The sequence below is a fragment of the Talpa occidentalis genome, unplaced genomic scaffold, assembly GCF_014898055.3.
Source record: "Talpa occidentalis isolate TD23 unplaced genomic scaffold, MPIMG_talOcc4v2.1 talOcc4.15, whole genome shotgun sequence".
In the NCBI taxonomy this organism is placed as follows: Eukaryota; Metazoa; Chordata; class Mammalia; order Eulipotyphla; family Talpidae; genus Talpa; species Talpa occidentalis.
The window spans coordinates 8,353,324-8,374,959 of NW_023601543.1; the positions used below are offsets into that span (position 1 = coordinate 8,353,324).

Here is a 21,636-nt window from a genome sequence, read left to right on the forward strand (position 1 = left end):
CTTGATCACATTGTGTGTTCTAGACACTGTTGGGATGGTTCAGAGAACAAAACACCCTGCCTTCTAGGAGCTTGTAACTGGTAAGAACAGCAGTAAATAGTCCACATATAGCTAGGTATTTTAAGAAACTTGCATTTGAGTGTACTTATTTAACAATGATTTCATTATGGAGTTTTTATATACGCAAGAGTTCTGGAAGCATAAAATATATAATAATATAAATGTAAACTATATAAAGCAAAATATTTTTGTCATGTTATTTTAAAATTTTCCTTTCACAGAGCACAAAGAGGCCACTGCATCTTCTCAGGACAAAGGTGGCATTATCTAGGCATGTCTTAGCAGGCTTATGATAAACCTGCAGAGAAGCTGATGTATTTGAGAATGAGGCACTCTTTACACACTTGCATCTTTGCAGGACATCTTTGAGTTTGCACTCGCCAGCCCACCTGTCAGATTACATACACAGAGCAAAAAGTAGCAACTGTCTTTATTTGCCATTTTGCACTTGTCGGTTTAGAAGGGGGACAGTTTTGCTTCCTTAGTTAACACATTTGAAGGCCCATTAACAGATGTTGTGTGTTCTTCTGCGTGCATTATAAGCTAAAGTAAATCATTTTAATCAGATTTACTGTTGCAGATGCTGTGTATTTCAAATTAGATTTTCTGAATCCGAGAAAAGATGAATAGCCACAGAGTAAGAGATCTGGCCTGTAGTCATAGGTTTGATGAACATAGTGAGTTCTGACATTAGTGGGTCATCTTGTCTTTTTTAGCTTGTGCTTTAAATCTGCTCTTGCAAGGCCTGAGAATCACAAATTTTTGAGGCTAATGCTAATAGGTACCTGTTGCTACTGTGGTATGTTCAGAATTATCTAGGGGCCCCCTTTGCCTTTAGTGAGTGTGGACTGTTTTCTCTAAGCTCATGTTCAAATATGTCCCTGCATAGTTGTCCTTTAAGCACTGAATGAGGATGATTTGAGGGAATAAAGGGATGCCCTTTGGATTTGCATGCCTCGCCCCCAAATTTCTATTGTCAAGAACTAGTCTGGAATGTTCAAAATTGCATGATAAGTAAGTTTTTCTCTAAACCATGATTTCGGAGCTAGCAAAGAAGTTGATTCTCAAAGACATTTATTTTCACAGCAGAGAATATATAGTGTTGAAGATGACTCCAATGTATTTTTATTTATTCATTTTTATTCAGGTAACATGGGTTTACAGCCCTGCATGTGATTAAGGGGAATCGGTTCACACCTCTCAGATGCATGTTGCCACACCACACTCACCACCAAGGCACCCGAGTTCTTCACTGTGGCCCCTTGGCCTCCTCCCGCCAATCAAAGGAGGTTCTTTTCATGTATTTAGTGGCAAATCCTATTTCCTTTTCCATGAAATTCCTATTTGTGTTATTTTTCCCCATTTTCCATTAGATGCTTGTCTTTTGTTTGTATGACTTTTGTTTGTATGACTTTCTTTCATATATCCTTGATGCTATTTCTTAGTTATTTAACCTTGTCACAAGTATCTTCACCCAATTTGTGGCTTGTCTCATCATCTTTCTGATGTCTCTTGATGAAAGAAATTAATGTAGCCTAAATTATCAATCTATGTCTTTTTGCTTTGTGCCTCTTGCATCCTGTTTAAAAAATTCTATTATTCTCCCCACACATTATGCAGATCGCCTATGTTTTCTCTGATCTGATTCCTAGGGCTGTAGACTTTGAAACTTTACCATTGCTTGACCTTCAAAACCACGCCCCCAGTCACTTGGGCTTTGACAGATGCCCTGAGCAATGGCTGTTCTCACCTGTCTTCTGTCTGTATTGTCCCCCTAGTAATGGTTTTGGCCTCGGAAGATTTCTTTAGCTTCCCACCAGCTCAGCCAGGCATGAGAGAGGATTTCATTTTGTTTTTCCCATATTTTTGTGTTTTGTTGTGGAATGGTTTTTCAGATATTTTAGTCCCTATGTGACCATTTAGGGGAAGCTTCTCCGTATTTTTCAAATGTGGAGGTCCAAACTTTTATATTCAAATGTGATATCATCTAATAGAAGAGATTTCTTTGTCTACAAGACCTGAGATAGGGATAAGGAAACATGACCGTGCCCCTCTCTGCGGATGAACTAAAGAAGAAAAACTTGGCAGTGATGTTCTGGCCCCAAAGCAGTTGTCACTGGGGAAGGTGATACAGAAATTTTGATCATTGTGGGGTTGTAATGCTGAACCTGGCCTTGTGTCTCGCTGCCTGAAAGTTCACCTATGCATTAAACCTCTTAAATTACAATGTTATTTTTCTTTCTTCCATAACCATCAGTGGCTAAATGCTTTGTGTGTTTTAACAACTTTACTCATTCCAGTAACCCTAAAAAATAGCTGCGGTAAGTCCTCACTTAATGTCCTTGATCGCTTCTTGGAAACTGTGACTTGAAGCAAAAAGACCTCTAAGGAAAGCAGACCTTGACCACCATCGTTTCGTTCCACGAAGGCTGGCATTGTTTTTTCTCACCAGTGTTATACCGAAATGATGTTATTTGAGGACCTGCTGTACTGTCATTCCCCCCACTTTGCTGGTAAAGGAAACTGAGACACAATGTGATCGAGCAGCTTGTCTGAGGCCATGCATGTAGCAAGTGGTAGAGCTGAAATTGGGTTCCAGGTAATCTGTCTCTGGAGCCTGCGCTCAAGAGGGCTATGCTGTGTTATCGCTGTAAGAAATACTTATTTGTTGAACAAGTAAAACCAGACCAACCCTTAGACAATAGCATGGTGGGTACCAGAGGGGTGGGAGGGGATATGCATCCAGTACAGGGGGCCAGTTGGTGGGTGGCAGATGGTGATTGGACAGTTGGTGGTGGGCGGGGTGAGATATAGAGTTGCTGAGTGAGAACGGTGCTCCTGGGATCTATACAGTGTTGCAAACCGAGGCTACCTTACTAAAAAATAAAGTAATTGTGTGAAAAAAATCAATTTTATGGGTATGCATCCCCCCAGATTACACGCAGATATGCCCACTGTGCTAACATGCTGGTTCTGAAATGTCATTGTGGCTTATTTCATGTACAGCATTTTCTTCCTTAACATACATTTCCCAAAGTGGAGCCCACATCTTTTTGTTCACTATGATTAAATTCCTGTGAAGTAGTTAAAAAGTATATCACGCATTGAAATGAACTCTTTTACTTGAATTATATTTGATGTTATTATGAGTAAAAATGTGGACACTTTTTAATACAGTACTTTTTGATGATTTTTATATTTGATTTTATTTCTATATTATCTACGTAGATTTATAGACCTCTTCTTAAGTGATTTTTTTTTTTTTACCGTTATTGCTATTTTAATTTTTGACTTTTTCAATTGTGGTAACACTGGCTTCCATCACCGCATATGATTCAGAGGTGGAGGTGCCCACTCCTTCAGAGTATGTCCCCACACCACCCCGTGCCACACCGTGTCACCCACCTCCTCCACCATAGTCCATTCCAACCCCTGCACTCATTGCTATTTGCCCGCCCCTCCCCCTCAGCTTCAATTCTACAGTCAGATTTCTAAGGTTTGTTACTGGCTTGGTTTTGTCTGACCCTTTGTTTTGTTTCTCTGTATTCCACATACAAGTGACACCACCCGCTATTTGTCTCTTTCCTTCTGACTAATTTTGCTGAGCATAATCCCCTCCATCCATGTTGTCCTAAGTGGCAAGAGTTTATCCTTTTTTAATAGCTGACTAGTATCCCATTGTGTATATAGACCACTCTTCTTAATCCACTCTTCTGTCTTTGGGCACTTAGGTGGTATTTTCCTTTTCTTTGGATTTCTTTTCACCTTCTTGTTAGTATTCTTTGAAGTACAAAAGTTTTAATTTTGATGAAGTCAGATCTATGTTTTTTTTTTTTTTGATGCTTGTACTTTCGGTGTCACATTTGTAGCTTTTGTCTAAAACAAGGTCACAAAGATTTATCTATATTTTAAGAGTTTTACTCTTTTCAGCTCCTATATTTCAATGTTTCATCCATTTTCAGTTGATTTTTGCAGATGGTGTAAGATGGAGGTTCCAATGTCATCTTTTTAAATGTGACCATCTAGCTGTTCCATCACCATTTGTTGAAAGACAATGATTTATCTGTCCTTGTCAAAAATTAGTTGACCTTGGAGGCATACCTTGGAGGTATTGTGGGTTTGGCTCTAGACTACCGCAATAACTAGAGTATCCATAGTACAGCAACTCACGTGAGTGTTTTGGATTCCCAGTTCATATAAAAGTTATGTTTAATGATATGGTAAAAAATAGATTTAGAAATTTAATAGTGAATTTTATATACTTTATGCATAAAGTTAATTCAATAAAAATGTTGCTTACACTATGCTGTCTTCTATTAAGTGTGCAATAGCATTATGTCTTTGAAAAAGTATGTACATTAAATGTGACACAGACCCGCAAATTCAGCACATGTTGGAAAAATGGTGCCGAAAGACTTGCTCAAGGCAGGCCTGCCACAATTTGTGAAAAACACATTATCTATGAAGCTCACTAAAGAAGTGAAGCACAATGAAACGAGGTATGCCTGGGTGATTTTTAGATTTACAGTTCTGTTCCGTCGATCTTTATGTGGCAGTACCATGCTGTTTATTGTAGCTTTGTGCAAACAGTTTTGAAATTGAAAAGTGTGACTCCTCCAACTTTGTTCTTTTTTTCAAGATTGTTTTGGTTAATCTGCCTCCCATGCTTTTTCATATGAATTTTAGGATCAACTTGTCAAGTTTTGCAAAAAAATATGAAAAAGCAACTCAGAATTTCATGGGGATGTTTTTGCTGGGGTGTAGGTGAAAATTTCCACCCTTCTGGATTCTTCTTAAGCTGATCAAGTAATTCACTAATCCAAAAAGATTAGTGAAGGAAAAATCAACTTAATAACATGTGCCTGAGGAGCTACAATGATTGTGGAGATCCTTTTTTTAGTTGTGGAGAAAAGGGTTTAAGTCTTAAAGCAGGGGGTGAGGTGATGGGGTTCCTCGTGCAGAGGAGAGAGGACGGGAATGTCACCTGACAGGAAGGGATAACTTCATCTTTACTCTAAAAAGAAAGATGTGTTTCTCAGAGAGAAGCTGTGAACATGTTCACTGAGAAACTTACACCTGGATGACACCCCCCAACTACATTCTTGTAGTTCATTAGAGGGAGCAGTGATCACTTCTTCAATTAGGGGTAGGCAGGGGATTAGGGGGAAAGGCAAGAGCTTCCCCCCTTAGTCTCCAGGGATTCATTGTTCTCAGCTCAAATACTCCGCATGCCAGAGAGGGAGACCAACTCTCAGAATCTTGGGGTGGTCTGATTTGAGCACCTCCACTTTGAATATGCACATCAATTAGGCAAGGATTGCCACCATAATAATAAGCCTTTTAATCCATAAATGTGGGGCAACTTTCCAGTTATTTAGATCACCTTTTGTTTCTTTCAGTAATGTTTTATAACTTGCAGAGTGGATGTTTGGCACTTAAACATTGCACAATAGAAAGACAATTGATTTTTGATTATTTGGTATACTACACCCTTACTGAACTTGTTAGTTCTGACAGGTTTTCTTGTGTATTTCTGTGTGTGAATCCTTTAGTATTTTCTTTTTCTTTTTTTTTTTAAAGAGGCATGTATTTTTATTTATTTATTTGTTTGTTTGTTTGTTTGTTTGTTTGTACATGCACTGGGTACAGTCAGAAACGTGGGAGGGTGAGAGAATTCACCAGAGCCAGAGCGGGGAGCAGAGCGGGCAGAAGGACCGAAGTACACTGCTGAGGGGAGCAGCGGGTGGCAGGAGAGGTCTGTGCGCCATGTGGGATCCTCCTCTGGTGGCCGGGGAGCAGCCGGGGAACAAACCGGCGCTGCAGAGGCTGCGGGCAGCTTCGCAACCCAGCACTCAACCTCTGCGCCACCGGGGAGGCCCAATTCCTTAGTATTTTCTTTGTACAGTAAGATCACATCACTTGCACACACAGGCGGTTGTACTTCTCTTCCTTTGAGGAAGCAACTGTGTGGCAGGGGTTCCCAAGGTTACCCAGAGTGGTGACTTACTAGGTAGAGTCACAGGATTTACCTTATAATTGTACTTTATAGCTTGTATTTATTACAACACATAAGCAGCAGTATGAGCAAAAAGAAAAAGAACTTGAGCTGAAGTGTGGGGACAGCAGGTGCAAGCTTGCAAGGGTCCTTTCTCAGTGGAGTTACAAAAAAAGTGTTTCACTCCCCTGGCAACAAGTTGTGACATGTGAGATGTTGCCAACTAGGACTCTTTTTATAAGCTCCCGGGCCAGGTTTGTATGGGCGGGTAGTCACAGAGCACCTTCTCTCTAGCAGGTACCAAAATCTCCATGCTTCCAGAAAGAAAGCAGGGGTTTAGCATAATCCACATTGTTTACCTCCTGAATTCAAATTCCCAGATGCCAGCCAAGGGTTGCCTTTGCAAACAGGCCTTTCAAAGGATAAGCAGTCTAGGCCTGCTGTTTTAACTACTCTGTAATGACTTCTAATGCTGCAAGATTTCTTTTTGGAGTGAGGAAAATGTTCTGGCTTAATGGTGATGGTTACACAACCTGTTGAAAATACTAAAATCTACTGAATCATATTATTGAATTCAATCTGCACTTTTGGTATGTGAATTATAGCTCAATAAATATAGATAAATATATAGTAAAGAGAGTTTCTTCTCCAGCTTACAAGGAACATTAACCAAGATGCACCACATTCTGGGCCATAAACTTGAACAAATTTAAAGGAATAGGAATATCATAATGTCTGTTCTCCAGAATGAGTTAAACTAGAACTCAGTGAGAGAAAGGGAACGGCAAAATCCCAAAATAAATGGAGATGAACACGGGGATCAAAGAAGAAATCTCAAGAGAAATTAAAAAATTGAACTAATTGGAAATGGAAACACAGCTTGTCAAAAAGTATAGAATATATAACTAAAACGCAGTGCCCCCAAACATGGACTATTATTTGACACTGAGAAATGTGAAGAGAAATGTGCTATCAAACCTTGAAAACATGGAGAAGTCTTAAATGAATCTGACTCACTGAAAGAAGCCAGTCTGAAAAGACTGTATCTGCAAAAGGCACAACTACATAGACAGTAGAAAATCAGTGGTTGCCAGGGAATGGGTGGGCGTGGACCAGTGGGTGGGTGGAGCAGAGACGATATTTAGCACAGAGAAGATACTCTGTATGATACTACAACAGTGGATGTATGTCATCGTATATTTGTGCAAACCCCTAGGATGTGCTACACCAAGAGTGACTTCTCATGTCAACAAAGGACTGGGGTGACAATGATGTGTCAGTGTGCTTTCTGCGGTGAAGCCTGCCCTGTTCTGGCGGGGGGTGTTAGCAAGGGGAAAGACCCCATGTTTAGGGGCTGGGCTCTACAGTCTTTATTTCTTGCTCAGTTTTGCTGTAAATCTAAAATTGCTCCAAGAAAGTAAAGTCTCTTAAAAAAACGGAACATGATCATTGGGAAATGACTTGAAAAATCTACCAAAAACTGAATTTATGACCCAGAGGAGAAACCTGACTAACATTGACCTGAACTACATTTCTTTACATTTTTTTGGTAAACTAGTCATATAGCCGACATCTTCCTGAATGGTTGTGTATTTTGCCTTTTACATGTCACTTTGTCTTGTACTACATGACATATAAAATGACAATTATGAAATCTAATGACACACACAGGCTTATGTGTATATGTGTATAGATAGGCACATACATGCATATAACACAACTTCAAAGAAGCTGGGAATTTTTTAAATTTATTTTTCCATTCATTATATGATTGTATTTTATTTGTTCTAAGGTGCTTCATATAGGACTTTGGATGGGAAAATGAAAAGCTGGGTTGTGCCTCAGTTCAGGAAATGAGTCCCCGTCTCTCCTGGAGGGGAGCGCTTACAAGTATCTGGTGCCCGAGGTTTTGTGGCTGATGCCTAGGGGGCACTCCTTGGTGGCCTGGCTCTGGAGGCCAAGGAGGCTTGCATTCCTGGGTCCCATGGGTCTGTGAGAGTCAGAGAGGCAATCCTGGGCAGACTCCTACCCCCAAGGGAGCACACAGATGCCAACTGAAACACACCCTTTTGTCTTTGCTCTGAATGAAACTTATCTGTGGGTTCTCCATAGAAAGTGCTATTTTGGGCTTTCCCAGTTTTCTTGTAAAACAATTCTGCCTAGTTTATTTTCCACTAAACTTTAGTAGCTTTTTAAAAGTTAGCAGTGGAAGTAAAAGTGACTTGCAAAAAGTTGCCTGTAATAGGGGGAAAAATAACTTGGTGATGGATAAGGTGAGGCTTATATACACAGAGGGGAATGTACACCCATGAAACATACATAGTACTGTACATCAAGACAATTTTATTAAATAAAAAGGAGTTAGGGCAGGGTTGGAATATAAGGTTCATCTCCGACAGGAGGCTGCTCCTTCAAGACTTGGGAGGTGGCTGTTTCATCTAATGTGTAGAAACCAATTAACACAGTCAAGGAAAATGAAGACGCAAAGGACTGTGTTCCAAAGAAAGAACAAGATAAAACTTCAGAAAAAGCCTTAATGAAATAGATAATTTACCTGACGAAGAATTCAGCGTAGTGGTCAGAAAGATACTCATTCAACTGGGGAACAATGGATGCACAGCCAGGATTTCAGCAAAGGGCTAGAAAATGTAAGAAAGTAGCAAAATTAGAAGTCACAAAGCTGAGGAATGCAGTAACTGAACTGAAAAGTACTCTGGAATACTCCACAGCAGACTAGATGAAGCAGAAGAAACAGTGAAGAATTGTAATTAGGTACCTTGATGGACATCTTCTATACTTACTGTGGTGATCATTTTGCAATCTATATAGACATCAAATCATTATGTTGTGTACTTGAAACTAATACAGTGTTGTATGCCAACTATACCTCAATTAAAAAATGAAATAAAAATTAAATCAAATGGAATAGTGAATATACAATACCTCCAGATTTCAGAAATGTTAATATCTGAAAAAAGGGCCTCTGAAGCCTGCTACTAGTACTTAAGACTAGTACCAAGTTTTTATAATTCTTAAAGGAGGGACCTTAACTTTCTTCTTCTGTGAATGTGTTTATAAACAACCTGAGTCACAGGGAAACTTCAGCGAATTGCTGGAGCTTATAACAAAAGGTGGTAGCTAATAGATTGTAGAATCTACTACTTTCTGCACCCTTGCCATCATTGTTGCCTACTTGAATACAACCTTTGTGCTAAGTCAGTGGCTTTTGGATCAGAGGCATTCCAGAAGTCAGCTCTCCTCCTCTGGAGGTATGTCAAGTTCTCTATTTTTTTTTGCTGCCGGTCTTGCTTTCTAGCTTTAGCTAGATTCTTCTTCTTCTTTTTTTTTTAAACTTTTTTTTTTTTAAAGATTGATTTATACAAGAACTGGGGTACAGTCAGAGGCACGGGAGGGTGAGAGAATTCACCAGAGACAGAATGGGGAACAGAACAGGCAGACTGACTGAAATACACTGCTGAGGGGAGCAACGGGCGAGACAGGAGAGGTCTGCCGTGCCATGTGGGTTGCTCCCTGGCCAGCCGGGAATCGAACCCGCATTGCAGAGGCTGCAGAGAGCTTCACAGCGCTGCTCTCAACCTGCTGCACCACCAGGGAGGCCCTTTAGCTAGATTATTCTATGCTCTAAACCTGAACCATATCAGGTCATATACAGTCTGATTCTTTCATCTACTCCTGTGTTGGTGCCTTATTTCTTTCCCTTGGAATGTCCTCTACTCTCCTGTCCCTGTATTTGAATTCTAATCAATTTTCTCCTCTTTTTTTATTGAGGTAACGTTGATTTACAACGCTGTATGTTTCAGGAGTGTAGGCTCACACCTCTTCTAATGTATGTTACCATGTGGCACCCATCACTGAAGTACTAATAACCCTCCACCCTTTGCTCCCACCCCCAAATCCCTGGTAACTTCTGTTCTACCATCAGAATGCAAGGGATTGTTTTGGTTTGCTTTTGTCTGTTCTTTTGCTTTGTTTATTTATACTCCACATATGAGCAAAATCATCTGGTGTTTCTTTCTCCGTCTGATTTATTTAACTTAGCATTATCCTCTCGAGATCCATCGCTGTTGCCCCAAATGACTAGCGTTCATTTTTGACAGCTGAGCACTATTCCATTGTGTGTATCCACATCTTCAGTTTTTAAGCTGATGTACAGCTCAGATGTATATCATCTATGAAATTTTACTTTTTCTCACTCAATTGACATGTAATCATGTCTGTAAGCCTGCATCGTATATTTCTTATAGCACATACTGTAATCTGTATTATGACTAGTTGTTTATATGTCATATCTCTGTTCATTTTCAAGCTCTTAAAGGTAAAATGCTCTGTTCATTTTCCACTGGGTCAAAGCACCTTGCAAAGAGGGGCAAGTTGAAACCTGGTAGGTATTTGGTGAATTAAATTACCATGGATCCGGAAGGAGGCTGCAGTGAGTTGTTGGCAGAAGAAATGTTCAGCAAGAGTCTTGGCTTAGTGTGTGTAGCATAAATTCCGGGAGCCTTTCGTATTTACTGTACCTTTGTTACGTAACATAGTACTGTGTTGTTTGTGCCACTGTAGTTTAATGGGAATTCATTTTGTGATGTTTTTCAGAATTACCCATTTATGTGTTCCACCTTTGAAAGATAACACTTGTCAAGACAGCACTTGAATTTGTTGCATGTGCTAAGTCATTACTGTTTACAGATGGCATAGTGTATTTGACGTTCATATTGAAAGGGAAAAATTACACCCATAGAAACCCATCTGCCTCGAAACAGGATTGAGGACTCAAAACAAAACCTAATTTTATCTGAGTCCTGCACATCAGCAACTGGGAACGTTCAAAAAGATGATTGCTGAAAGTGTCATTGTGAAGGATTTCAGGCTGTAAAAATAATGGAGTTTCTTGCAAAAGATTGTTTATAAATATTTTTGATATGGTTTTGGATAAAACTCTTCCTGGAAGAAAATGGGAGGTTATAAAGCCATCTCTAGTTAGTAATTTGCATTAGAGTTAATTGAGTGTATTCTTCTGTGTGCAGATTTTAGATTGTCTGAAGGTTAGGGATCCGGATAGATGACACTGTAAACACTTCTGAATCTTCTAGATTCTACCTGGAGTCTTACCTGGCATGTGTTCAATATGAATTTCTGGAATGAATAAGTTCAACAATGGGAGCTTCTCTGAGTCTGTTCCTTCCTCTCTGAGAGTTTTAATACCCACCTTGGAGGATTGTTAAGAGCAGAGAAAGGCATAGCAGATACTTTATGCGTCGCCTGCCAAATCCTAGGTGCTTGGCAAATGATGCATATTGTTAATCATTTACTACACATTTCCCCTCAATTGATAGTAGTGGTGGCGGCCGGTTGATGGTTGAGGCAGAGACAGTAACTTTCTGACTGTGACTTCCTCTATTTTCCTGTGTTTTTTTAATTTGTGCTCCATTTTGCCTCGTATTTTTTGGGAACCATGAAAATAGAGGTACTTGCTCTTTTAAGCAGTTTAGTTGCCATGGCCGAGTTCTTGGACAAAATGGCGTCCTGAACTCATTCTGTTGTACATGAGCAGAAACCCCAGAGAAGGGAGAAATGTACATGAGACAATGTCACTGTGAGAGAAAGCTCAAGGGTTAGAATTATTGCGGTTAGATGCCGGAACCTGGAGTAAAATGCTTTCTATAAAATGAGAGCACTTGTACATACAAATCCGCTTGACTTCCTAAACTATCACTTTCCCTCTAGGAGTCATTAATAAACTGAATAGAATTTCAGATGCTTGGAATGCTGAGACAGTCTCAAACAAGGGGCTGTAGACTCTTGGAGAAGTAGAATATGAAAGATCGTGTATTCCAACCCAACACAGGTGTGATTGCCCCATGAGCTTCCTCTCCACAGAGCTGCTTGGCCTTTGTTCGAACTCTATCAGCGGCAGGAAAGGGCTTTCATCTGCAGATAGTTTGGACTTTTAGAAGAAAGTACTTCTTCATGTAGAATCTGTGTAACTCTCTCTGTTGCTTTGTATTTGTCTTCTCTCTCTGTCTGAGGGGGGAAAATCTAATCAATCAACCAGTTAAAGCAATACACAAAGGGATATATATATTTTTTTCATTTTAATTTTGGGGTTACATTTTTCTCTTCCATATGTGCATAAGTTCCACTAATCCTCCACCAAACCACCAGTCCCAATACCCCTTCTGCCTCCCTTCTCCACTAGCTCCTTCTTCCCCCGTTCTCACTGGTAACCATTGTATTCTTTCACTGAGTTCAAGACCACCAGAATTGCTAAGTTATGGAACCAACCTAAATGCCCTACATCAGATGAATGGATAGAGAAATTGTGGAATATGCTCAATGGAATACTACACAGCAGTGAACAAAGGAATATTTGGTCAGATAGATTAGGGAAACACTGCATGCATAACCCATACCCAAGGAGTTACAATGTGTGTATGAGTATTTAGTGGGGACTGTTAAGGTATGTTTAACCCCCAGTGTTTCACAACTCATTTGATTATGGCCTCACTTTTACCCAGAACATGTTAGAACTGGATCTGGCACATAGTCACTATTCAATAAATATTTGTTTATAAAAGTATATGGATAAAAAAGAAATCTTTAATAGTGTTTCTTGTATCAAGATAGCAAGTGTTCTCCATCTCTGCAAGTGAGACAACCAAAATAGGTACTGATTGGGTGGATAGACCTTCCTTCTCTGTGAACCATCCTGAATAATGCCATTTTTTCCCCTCATCTTTTAGGACTCTTAAAAAGTTCATGTTTGAATTCTGAGCTTGTATCTCATTTGCACAGCTACATTTTAGAGGATATAAAAAAAATATTAGTGATGAGTTGGCAATTTATGGTCAAAGCAGTAACAGCTTATATGTTGCTTCCTGATTGAATGTATGAATGAATTGGCAAGTGTTTTGCTTGTCTTTTGTTCCCAGTGTGTGATTGTGGCTAATTGTACAAGCACATGGTTCTTCACAGAGGTCTTCAGTGAAGAGCTGCTTCATCAGGGTGTTTGTCAGATTATCTGTTGAGACAGCGCCCCCTTTTTTGGCTTCCCAACCAGCCTTTCTAGGGCATTGCATCTTGCTTGAGGTAAGAACGCACGCCTTTCACTTATGAGTAATAGAGCTGTTCACATGGGACAGCTTGACAAAGCTCCTATCATATATGAATCTGGTCAACAAGGAACATGCTGTAATGTGGATTCAATCCAGTCTTTTTCTTTCTCATGCTCTCAAGTAAGAGTTTAAAGGGTCAGTAAGAGGAACATTATAAATCTTATTTGTTCTCACTTTTATGTTCCAGGAAGAAATCTGTGAGGACATTTAAGAGAGTCAGATACAAAAGTGGGTGTGACCCAACGTCAGCTTTTCCCACAGTCAGTTCAATATCTTTGTTGTCAGCAACAACCTCACTTTGCCTTTTGTGGCCACTCAGTGATGACTTGGTGTCTGCCTGTAGTTTCTTTCCTGAATTATCGCCTTTCCTGTCAGTCTTCTCCCATCCCAGAACTTGATCATTTCTGAAAGTAGTAACATCTCTTTTAACCATGATTTCCTCCTTTTTATGAGTATGGAAATATCCTATGGGCACAATTGTGGGGGACATTTTACAATAGGAAACCTCAGTGTGTTTTTCTGATATTGATGGATTTATCCGGTTGTTGGAGCTCATCGAATGTAAGAGACCTTGGGATGCATTTGTTGTATTGCCCTCACTTCTAAAATGGGGGTTAGGAGGCAAGAGTGGGGGTGACTTGGTCAACAGTAGGCCCAGATCTTACCATTCATAGTTCATGGCCATTATTTTATGCCCTAATACCACTCTTATTACATGTGCGGATTAATAAGTTGGAGAGGGATGGACATAAGTTTCTGTAGCTTTGCCAGAAGCTGAAATGGTATGGGAAGCACCAGGTTGCTGATATTAGTGCCTCTAGATCTGCCACCTGGCAAAAAATTCATCATTGTATCTTGATAGATATTCCTTCTGATTAAGGCAGAGGAGAAACTTAGGTCTTCTGTAGGAATATTTTAATAGCTTTTGATAGCTAACACTCTCACCTAAACAATAGAACACATTTGGGGCTTTGTCTTTTTTGCAGGCATCTAAGGCAGAGAAAGTTCTAGTGCATTATTTGCATCCTCCTTCACATGCCTGAAAACAATGACACATGTTTATGGCTGTCTTAAACAGTGTTTTATCTGAGGAAACAGGACATTGAAAATATACCGTGTTCAGGGCCTCCCTGGTGGCGTAAGGGGTTAAGAGGCAACCTATGAAGCTGTCCGCAGCCACTGCAGCACAAGTTCAATTCCCTGGCCAGCCAGGGAGCTACCCACATGGTGCAGCAGACCTCTTCTGTCTCGCCCGCTGCTCCCCTCAGCAGTGTACTTTGGTCAATCTGCCTGTTCTGTTCCCTGCTCTGTCTCTGGTAAATCCTCTCACCCCCACACCTCTGGCCTGCACCCCAGCTCTTGTATGCATAAATAAACCTTAAAAAAAGACTCAGCTGTCCGCATGTGAAGACACAAAAATTTAAGCTGGTACACCTTTGCCAGGGACATGACGGGGAGCCTAAACTTGTAAACGACCATACATTTTTAGGAATTGATTTTTATATCCTGACAAATGGTGAAATTTTTCATGGCATGTGTCTTATGAAAATACATGTCCATTAATTCCATTCTATTTTAAATTGGGGATGGCTGGGTCATTCTGTAAGATAACCTAGTTCTGTAATGTGGGCCCAATGAGAACTTGTAGCACCCTGGAGCGAGCGTATGATCTGATTGGAGGACTGCCGGCAAGGGTGACATGTCATCAGCCTGGCACCACCTGAGACTGGGTCTTTTTTTTTTTTTTTTAAAGCATTGATTCATAGCTTAGTTTTCTTTCTTTTTTTTTAATTAATTAATTTATACAAGCACTGGGTACAGTCAGAAGCGCGGGAGGGTGGGAGAATTCACCAGAGCCAGAGTGGGGAACAGAACAGGCAGACTGATGAAACACACTTCTGAGGGGAGCAGCGGGGGAGGCAGGAGAGGTCTGTCGCGCCATGTGGGACCCTCGTGGGCGGCCGGGGATGGAGCCGGCGCTGCAGAGGCTGCGGGCAGCTTTGCAGCCCAGTGCTCAACCGCTGTGCCACCAGCTCCTTGTTACCAGTCAGCAAATGGGAACGAGGATTTCTATAAGAGACATGGAACCAAGGGCATTCAACCCAACAGTCCCAAATTGCCTAGTTGGGTGACCCATTTTCTCTTCCAAAGCTATCTTTGCCCGTGGGCCAGAGGCGGCTGAGTGGGCTGTGATTGTTGGCCTCTGTGGAGTTCACTAGAATTGAACATTACAAATTAGCAGCTATGATCTGGGACGACTCAAACATAGTGCATAGACGTTCCAGCTGCAACATATGGGCAAAGAGTGAACGTGCCACCCTTTACTAAATACCTACTATCATACCAGGTATTTTGCATTAGTTGGCACAGTACCTTGTGAGGAAGATAGTACTGTGCCCAGTTTCCAGGCGAGGAGGAATTGAGGCTCGGGGAGGCAAAGTAACTTGCTCGTGTTTGTGCAGCCACTAGATGCAACAAGCTGGGATTTGGATCCAGGTTTGTGACTCAAAAGCCACACGCTTAACTGGGCTCTCCCAACTCTTTTTCTGAAATACAAGATGGGGTAACAATACTTTCCTGCAGGCTAAGAGGAATGGGGGGCTGGAAAGAACATGGGACGCAAAGGATGGTGGCGGGGGCTTGGGGGAACCCCAAATACCATTGTATTCTATAAGTATTGACTTTCCCCTCCGTTTGCTTGAACCTATTACCTCGTGTCAGTAGGCACATGAATCTGGCCAGGTGTTTTCTTCACCATACATAATGCTGTACATACTTATGTGTGTGTAACTCTAAAGCAAAATTATTTTGAAAAAGTGAAGGAAAAAACCCACTATTTTCCTAAGGATTATTTGAAACATCCACTCAGATAAAAGATCTGAAATTGCTTTGGAATTGCTAATAAAGTTTTGCAGAATGAGCGGGATTATCAGAAGTAGATGGCAGTCTTCCCCAGCTCTGCGTGACTTCCCAGCCTTTAAGTAAATCTGGTTGTCCTGGAGTTGGGGCCTTTGCCCCTGGTGAGAGGAGTTTGTTTTGTGGCCACAGAGTCTGAGAAGTGGGTTTCTGGTTTACTTGCCTGTGCTGTTTTCATGGTGCGGTCTCCCTGCCGTGTAGCTCGGAGGGGTCAGGGACAGAATATTAGCCACGTGTCTGTGGACACAGGTCCCAGGGATCCCAGAGGTTCTGTTCGCACCCTGAGAAATCCTGCACGTGTTTCTAGTTGTGCTTGAACATGCATCTCATTTTCCTTCCTTTCTTTCTCGTGTGTTACAGAGACTGAGCTGCTTCTGCGCATAAAGGACATCAACCACTTCTTAATGCAAGACATTGCCTTCCTATCTGGTAAGCGGGCCTTTGCATATATTTACACCAGGCAGCAAGGTAGGTTTGGTCCTCATAAGGATCGCCCCCTCTCTCTTCTCTCTCTCTCTATAATTTAAGCACCGTTAAAGAAAATATTTATACATTGTACATGAAATTGTTGAAGAAACGGGCTAGAAAATAACCAGAGGTTTTAAACATGTGATTGAAACCAATCTGATTGCCCGTGTGCATTTGACTTTCAGACAAGTCTTCAGAAATCCTAGGCGTTGCGGCTGCGTGCGAGTGCGGTGGCGCAGCTGGTTTCTTTGAGCGTTTTCTTCCCTCTGTAGCTCTGATGACATAATGCTTATTACGCACGCAGTCAAGTCACCCGAATCAAGCAGCATGAACTGAGTTTTAGGATTTCATTGACGCATGAGAAAGCAAGTGTTCTTTTCCAGGGGACGGAATATGTATTTTTTGATATACACACATTTGTATATCATTTGTAAAGAGGGGATGAAATACATGTAGCATCAACTATACCTTCTTGACCATGAACTTACACTTCATTGGTTTCCATACATGCACACTGTGGTGCGACCATCACTACTCACCCATTAAAGATGAACTCCCCATTCCTCTCCCCATCCCTAGACCCCGGCAGCCATCATTCTGCTTCTTGTCCCTAGGGATTCGACTCTTTGAGGTACCTCGTAAATGGAATCATACAGTATTTGTCTTTTTGTGACTGGCTTATTTCACATGTAGCATAATGTCCTCGAGGACCCTCCATGTGACATGTGACAGGAACTTCCTTTTCAAGGCTAAGTAATATTCCATTGGATTTTGTTTGTCCAGTCATCCATTGATGACTACTTGGGTTGCTTCCATTTTTGGCTCTTGTGAATGATGCTGTTCAATATCATTCCATATGTTTAGAGATATAACATTGCAAGCCACCCTCTCTTTTTAACTTAAATACCTAGAGAAAGTTTTGCTTAAACATAAGCAAATTGCTTGTATTACTTACCTCAGATATGAGAGTAATTTGAGGTATACAATTAAACATATTTGTTATGTTAAACAGATAAGGAAAATGTACCAGCACATGTTTTGTTTGCATGAAGATGAACGCTTCCTAGGTGTCGAGAGTAGAGATGATCTCATTCCTTTCAAGTAATTTAATTATTGCTCCCAAAATGATAACATACATGCTTAGTTTACTAAAAAAGCATTTATTTTATAGATGATCCCAATTGGACACTTCAATCTGGCCTCTATTTTAATGATTATAAGTAGTAGTAATTATGAATTGGTGGTGACTTAATTAATGTGGATTTATGTTTTATTTTATAAGTGTTATAAATGTGTGACATATTGTCACTCTTGAGATTCAGGGATTTTTTTTATTCATTAGTGTTTTTCAAACTGGGTACAGTTTATAGATTAGTCACTGATGGTGATTTACCTATAGAAGAGCCTCCCTTCTTTCCTTGATGGGTACGGTAGAGTGCTTACTAGCTTGCTTGGCAACAGTCAGTTGTTGTATATGTTACAGTACGTGTTACCTATTCTATTACTGTTCTACCCTTACTTTACCTGTAGAAGTCCTTTGTTTAATGATTTGCTAAAAATCGCTTGGTCAGGGCCTCCCCGGTGGCGCAGTGGTTGAGCGTTGGGTTGCGAAGCTGCCTGCGGCCTCTCCCCGGCCACCGGAGGAGGGTCCCACATGGTGCGCAGACCTCTCCTGCCGCCCGCTGCTCCCCTCAGCAGTGTGCTTTGGTCCTTCTGCCTGCTCTGCTCCCCGCTCTGGCTCTGGTGAATTCTCTCACCCTCCCGTGCTTCTGACTGTACTCAGTGCTTGTATAAACAAACAAACAAACAAATAAATAAATAAATAAAACATGCTTCTATTAAAAAAAAAAAATCTCTTGGTCAGAGTTGTACAGTTTTCCCTTTGATTCCCTTTAGCATTCTTGGGTAGATGTCCTCATTCTCAATGATTATTATCTTCATCGTGTTCTTTTAAGTCTAGAATTTTATATAGTGAAGATTTATCATCATTTGATTAGTTTGATTCTAAAGATAATTTGGGTATGGGGACTCTCCTTCAAGTTTCCCTTGGTGAAGATGAAGACAAAGACTGAATTTGATTTTTTCCAAGTGTACTAGAGAAGAGGGTGTTTCTCCTTTGTTGGATGTACTGTTCTATACACTTCTATTGGAATTTGTTCTATGAATTATTGAGAGGGGTGGTAAAATTTCTGATTAAAATTGTAAATGCATCTATTCCTCATTCACAACTCATCAGTTTTTGTTTCATGTATCTGGAGGCTCTGTTATTAGGAACATAAGCTTTTATTTTATTTATTTAATTTTTAAAAATATTTATTTATTTATGTGTGTATGTATGTATGTATGTGTGTGTGTGTGTGTATGTATATATATATATAAGCACTGGGTACAGTCAGAAGTGCGGGAGGGCGAGAGATTTCACCAGAGTGGGGGACAGAACAAGGCAGACCAACGAAGTACACTGCTGAGGGGAGCAGCAGGCGGCAGGAGAGGTCTGCGTGCCATGTGGGACCCTTGCCTGGCGGCCAGGGATCAAACCTGCACTGCAGAGGCTGCAGGCAGCTTAGCAACCCAGCGCTCAACCACTGTGCCACCGGGGAGGCCCAGGGAACATAAGCTTTTAGGATCGCATGTCCCCTTGATGAATTTGCCAATGATTCATCATCAAATGGTTTTCTTTAATATCTAATAATATTCTTGACTCCAATATCTATTTTGTCTAAAATTAGATAGCTTCCTTTTGACTAATATTAGCAGGGTATTAGCAGGGTATTTTTCCCCATTCTTTTCCTTTTAATGCATTTGTGTCTTTATACTTAAAGTGTGTCTCTTGTAGGCAGTATGTAATGGGATCGTAATTTTTTTTTTATCCAATTAAATAATCTCTGACTTTCAATTGGGGTGCCAGATCCTTTATACTTAATGTGATTATTCCTATGGCTGTGTTTAAATTTACCGTCTTCTTATTTGCTTTCTATTTCCCCCCAGTAGTTCTTTGTTTTTATTTTCTCTCCATTTTGGCTTTCTATTGGAATGTTTTTATCATTGCATTTTTTAAAAGATTTATTTATTTATGCATACAAGAGCTGGGGTACAGGCCAGAGATGCAGGGGGTGAGAGGACTCACCAGAGACAGCAGGGAACAGAACAGGCAGATTGACTGCTGAGGGGAGCAGCGGGCGAGCCAGGAGAGGTCTCCTGCACCATGTGGCAGAACACCGGCTGGCCGAGGATCGAACTCATGCTACAGAGGCTGCAGATTGCTTCATATTGCGGTGCTCAACCCCTTGCGCCACCAGGGAGGCCCTGTTGCATTTTATATCTTTTGACATTTTCATGTTTTTATGGCACACTAAGTTGTCTGTATCTTTACTGAAACTCATCCAAAGGACAACTGAAACCTCTGGAAAAAATCAAGGGCCACCCTACAACTTCCCCCCTAAAATAATCTTCAGATTTCCAGTTAGCACTAAATATTGATTGAGCACTAAATATTGATTGAGCACCTACTCTGTGCTCAGCTGTTAGGCTGGCAATAGAGGGACCTTGAGCATTTGTGAGGCCCACGCCTGTGCTTATCTGCCTTTCATTCTCAATATTTCACTTCGTCTAGGCTGCACAGAGTGCTGTGGCGTGGGATGCACACTGAATTTACACCCACAGAGAACCTGTCATCTTTATTTCTTTGCATTAGTAAGATTTCTATACCATTGCTGCTGTTCCTGCTTAATGTTTCTTCCACGAATCCATCAGAACATTGCTATTCCCTGTAGTTTGGTTCCATATTCTTTCATGCTTAGTATGGTTCCAAGTGGTTGATGATAGCAAGTTTTCCACTTGATGACAAGTCATCAATTACCCATTTTGAATTTAGGCTCATGGCATTGGTAAAGAAATAATTATTTCCCAGTATCCTTGGTTGTACAATTTGAGGGGCCAGTTCTATTTTCAGCTATGCTTATTATATGTATTCCATGAAAACTTCTTCTGTGTTCACTCATATTTTCCATTTCTCTTTTCTTTCTCTCTGCCTTCATTTAGAAACCCGTGTGCCTTTAAACTTAGGCACATGGTGCCGTTTTGGTTTACACAGAGATCGTCATCCTTATAAAATTTACATTGATCCAGAAGTGTCTTCTAGCTGTCCCCCTTGAATCTGAAATCCTCCTTATTTTGTTGTCACATGAATTGATAACTAAGTTTGTTTGTTTGTTTGTTTTTGGACTATTTTAGGTGGTCGTGGAAAAGACAATGCATGGATCATTACGTTTCCAGAAAATTGTAATTTCAGGTGTATACCGGAAGACGTGATAGCAAAAGTGCTGACTTACTTGACTTCTATTGCGAGGTATAGCATTTCATTTATTTGTTTTCTATCGGCTACCAATTCACATGTAATAACAGGAAATGGCTTTTTAGTGTGACTGATTTTATTGTAAATGATCATATGGCACACCTTCAGGGTAGATAAGAAATAAAACTTAGAAGGGGGAGCTGACAGATACCTAAAGTGCTATAAAAATTATGCTGAGAATCTGAAAAAGTTGGGAGATCTAGATTATTTGTTCCCATGAAGAAGAACAACATAGGTTGAAAGATGATGATCACACTTAAAGTCTTTTAATTTGCCTAAAAAGGAGTTTACTAGCCAAGAATAAGGATAGCTATTGTTCATTTCTTTCAAGGACAAGAACACTGAATGATAGGGCCTCCCCGGTGGCGCAGCGGTTGAGCGCTGGGTTGTGAAGCTGCCCGCGGCCTCTGCGACGCAGGTTCGATCCCCGGCTGCTCCCCGGCCACCAGAGGAGGGTCCCACATGGCGCGCAGACCTCTCCTGCCGCCCGCTGCTCCCCTCAGCAGTGTGCTTCGGTCCTTCTGCCTGCTCTGCTCCCCGCTCTGGCTCTGGTGAATTCTCTCACCCTCCCGCGCTTCTGACTGTACCCAGTGCATGTATAAACAAACAAACAAACAAACAAATAAATAAAAACATGCCTCTATAAAAAATTATTTAAAAAAAAAAAAAAAAAAAAAAAAAAAAAGAACACTGAATGATAAATAGATTGA

At 40.8% G+C, this 21,636-nt stretch overlaps 1 protein-coding gene across 5 annotated transcripts in view; it reads left to right on the plus strand.

The window, feature by feature from the left end:
• MCF2 (MCF.2 cell line derived transforming sequence) overlaps positions 1 to 21,636 on the plus strand; it is a 121,826-nt gene that overhangs the window by 28,421 nt on the left and 71,769 nt on the right. For all 5 annotated transcript variants that reach the window (XM_054695535.1, XM_054695534.1, XM_054695532.1 and 2 more), the window contains exons 2-3: positions 16,465 to 16,533; positions 20,806 to 20,920. In XM_054695535.1, coding sequence (XP_054551510.1) covers positions 16,509 to 16,533; positions 20,806 to 20,920 — 140 coding nt within the window. In that variant the 5' untranslated portion in view covers positions 16,465 to 16,508. The remainder of the gene's footprint in view (positions 1 to 16,464; positions 16,534 to 20,805; positions 20,921 to 21,636) is intronic.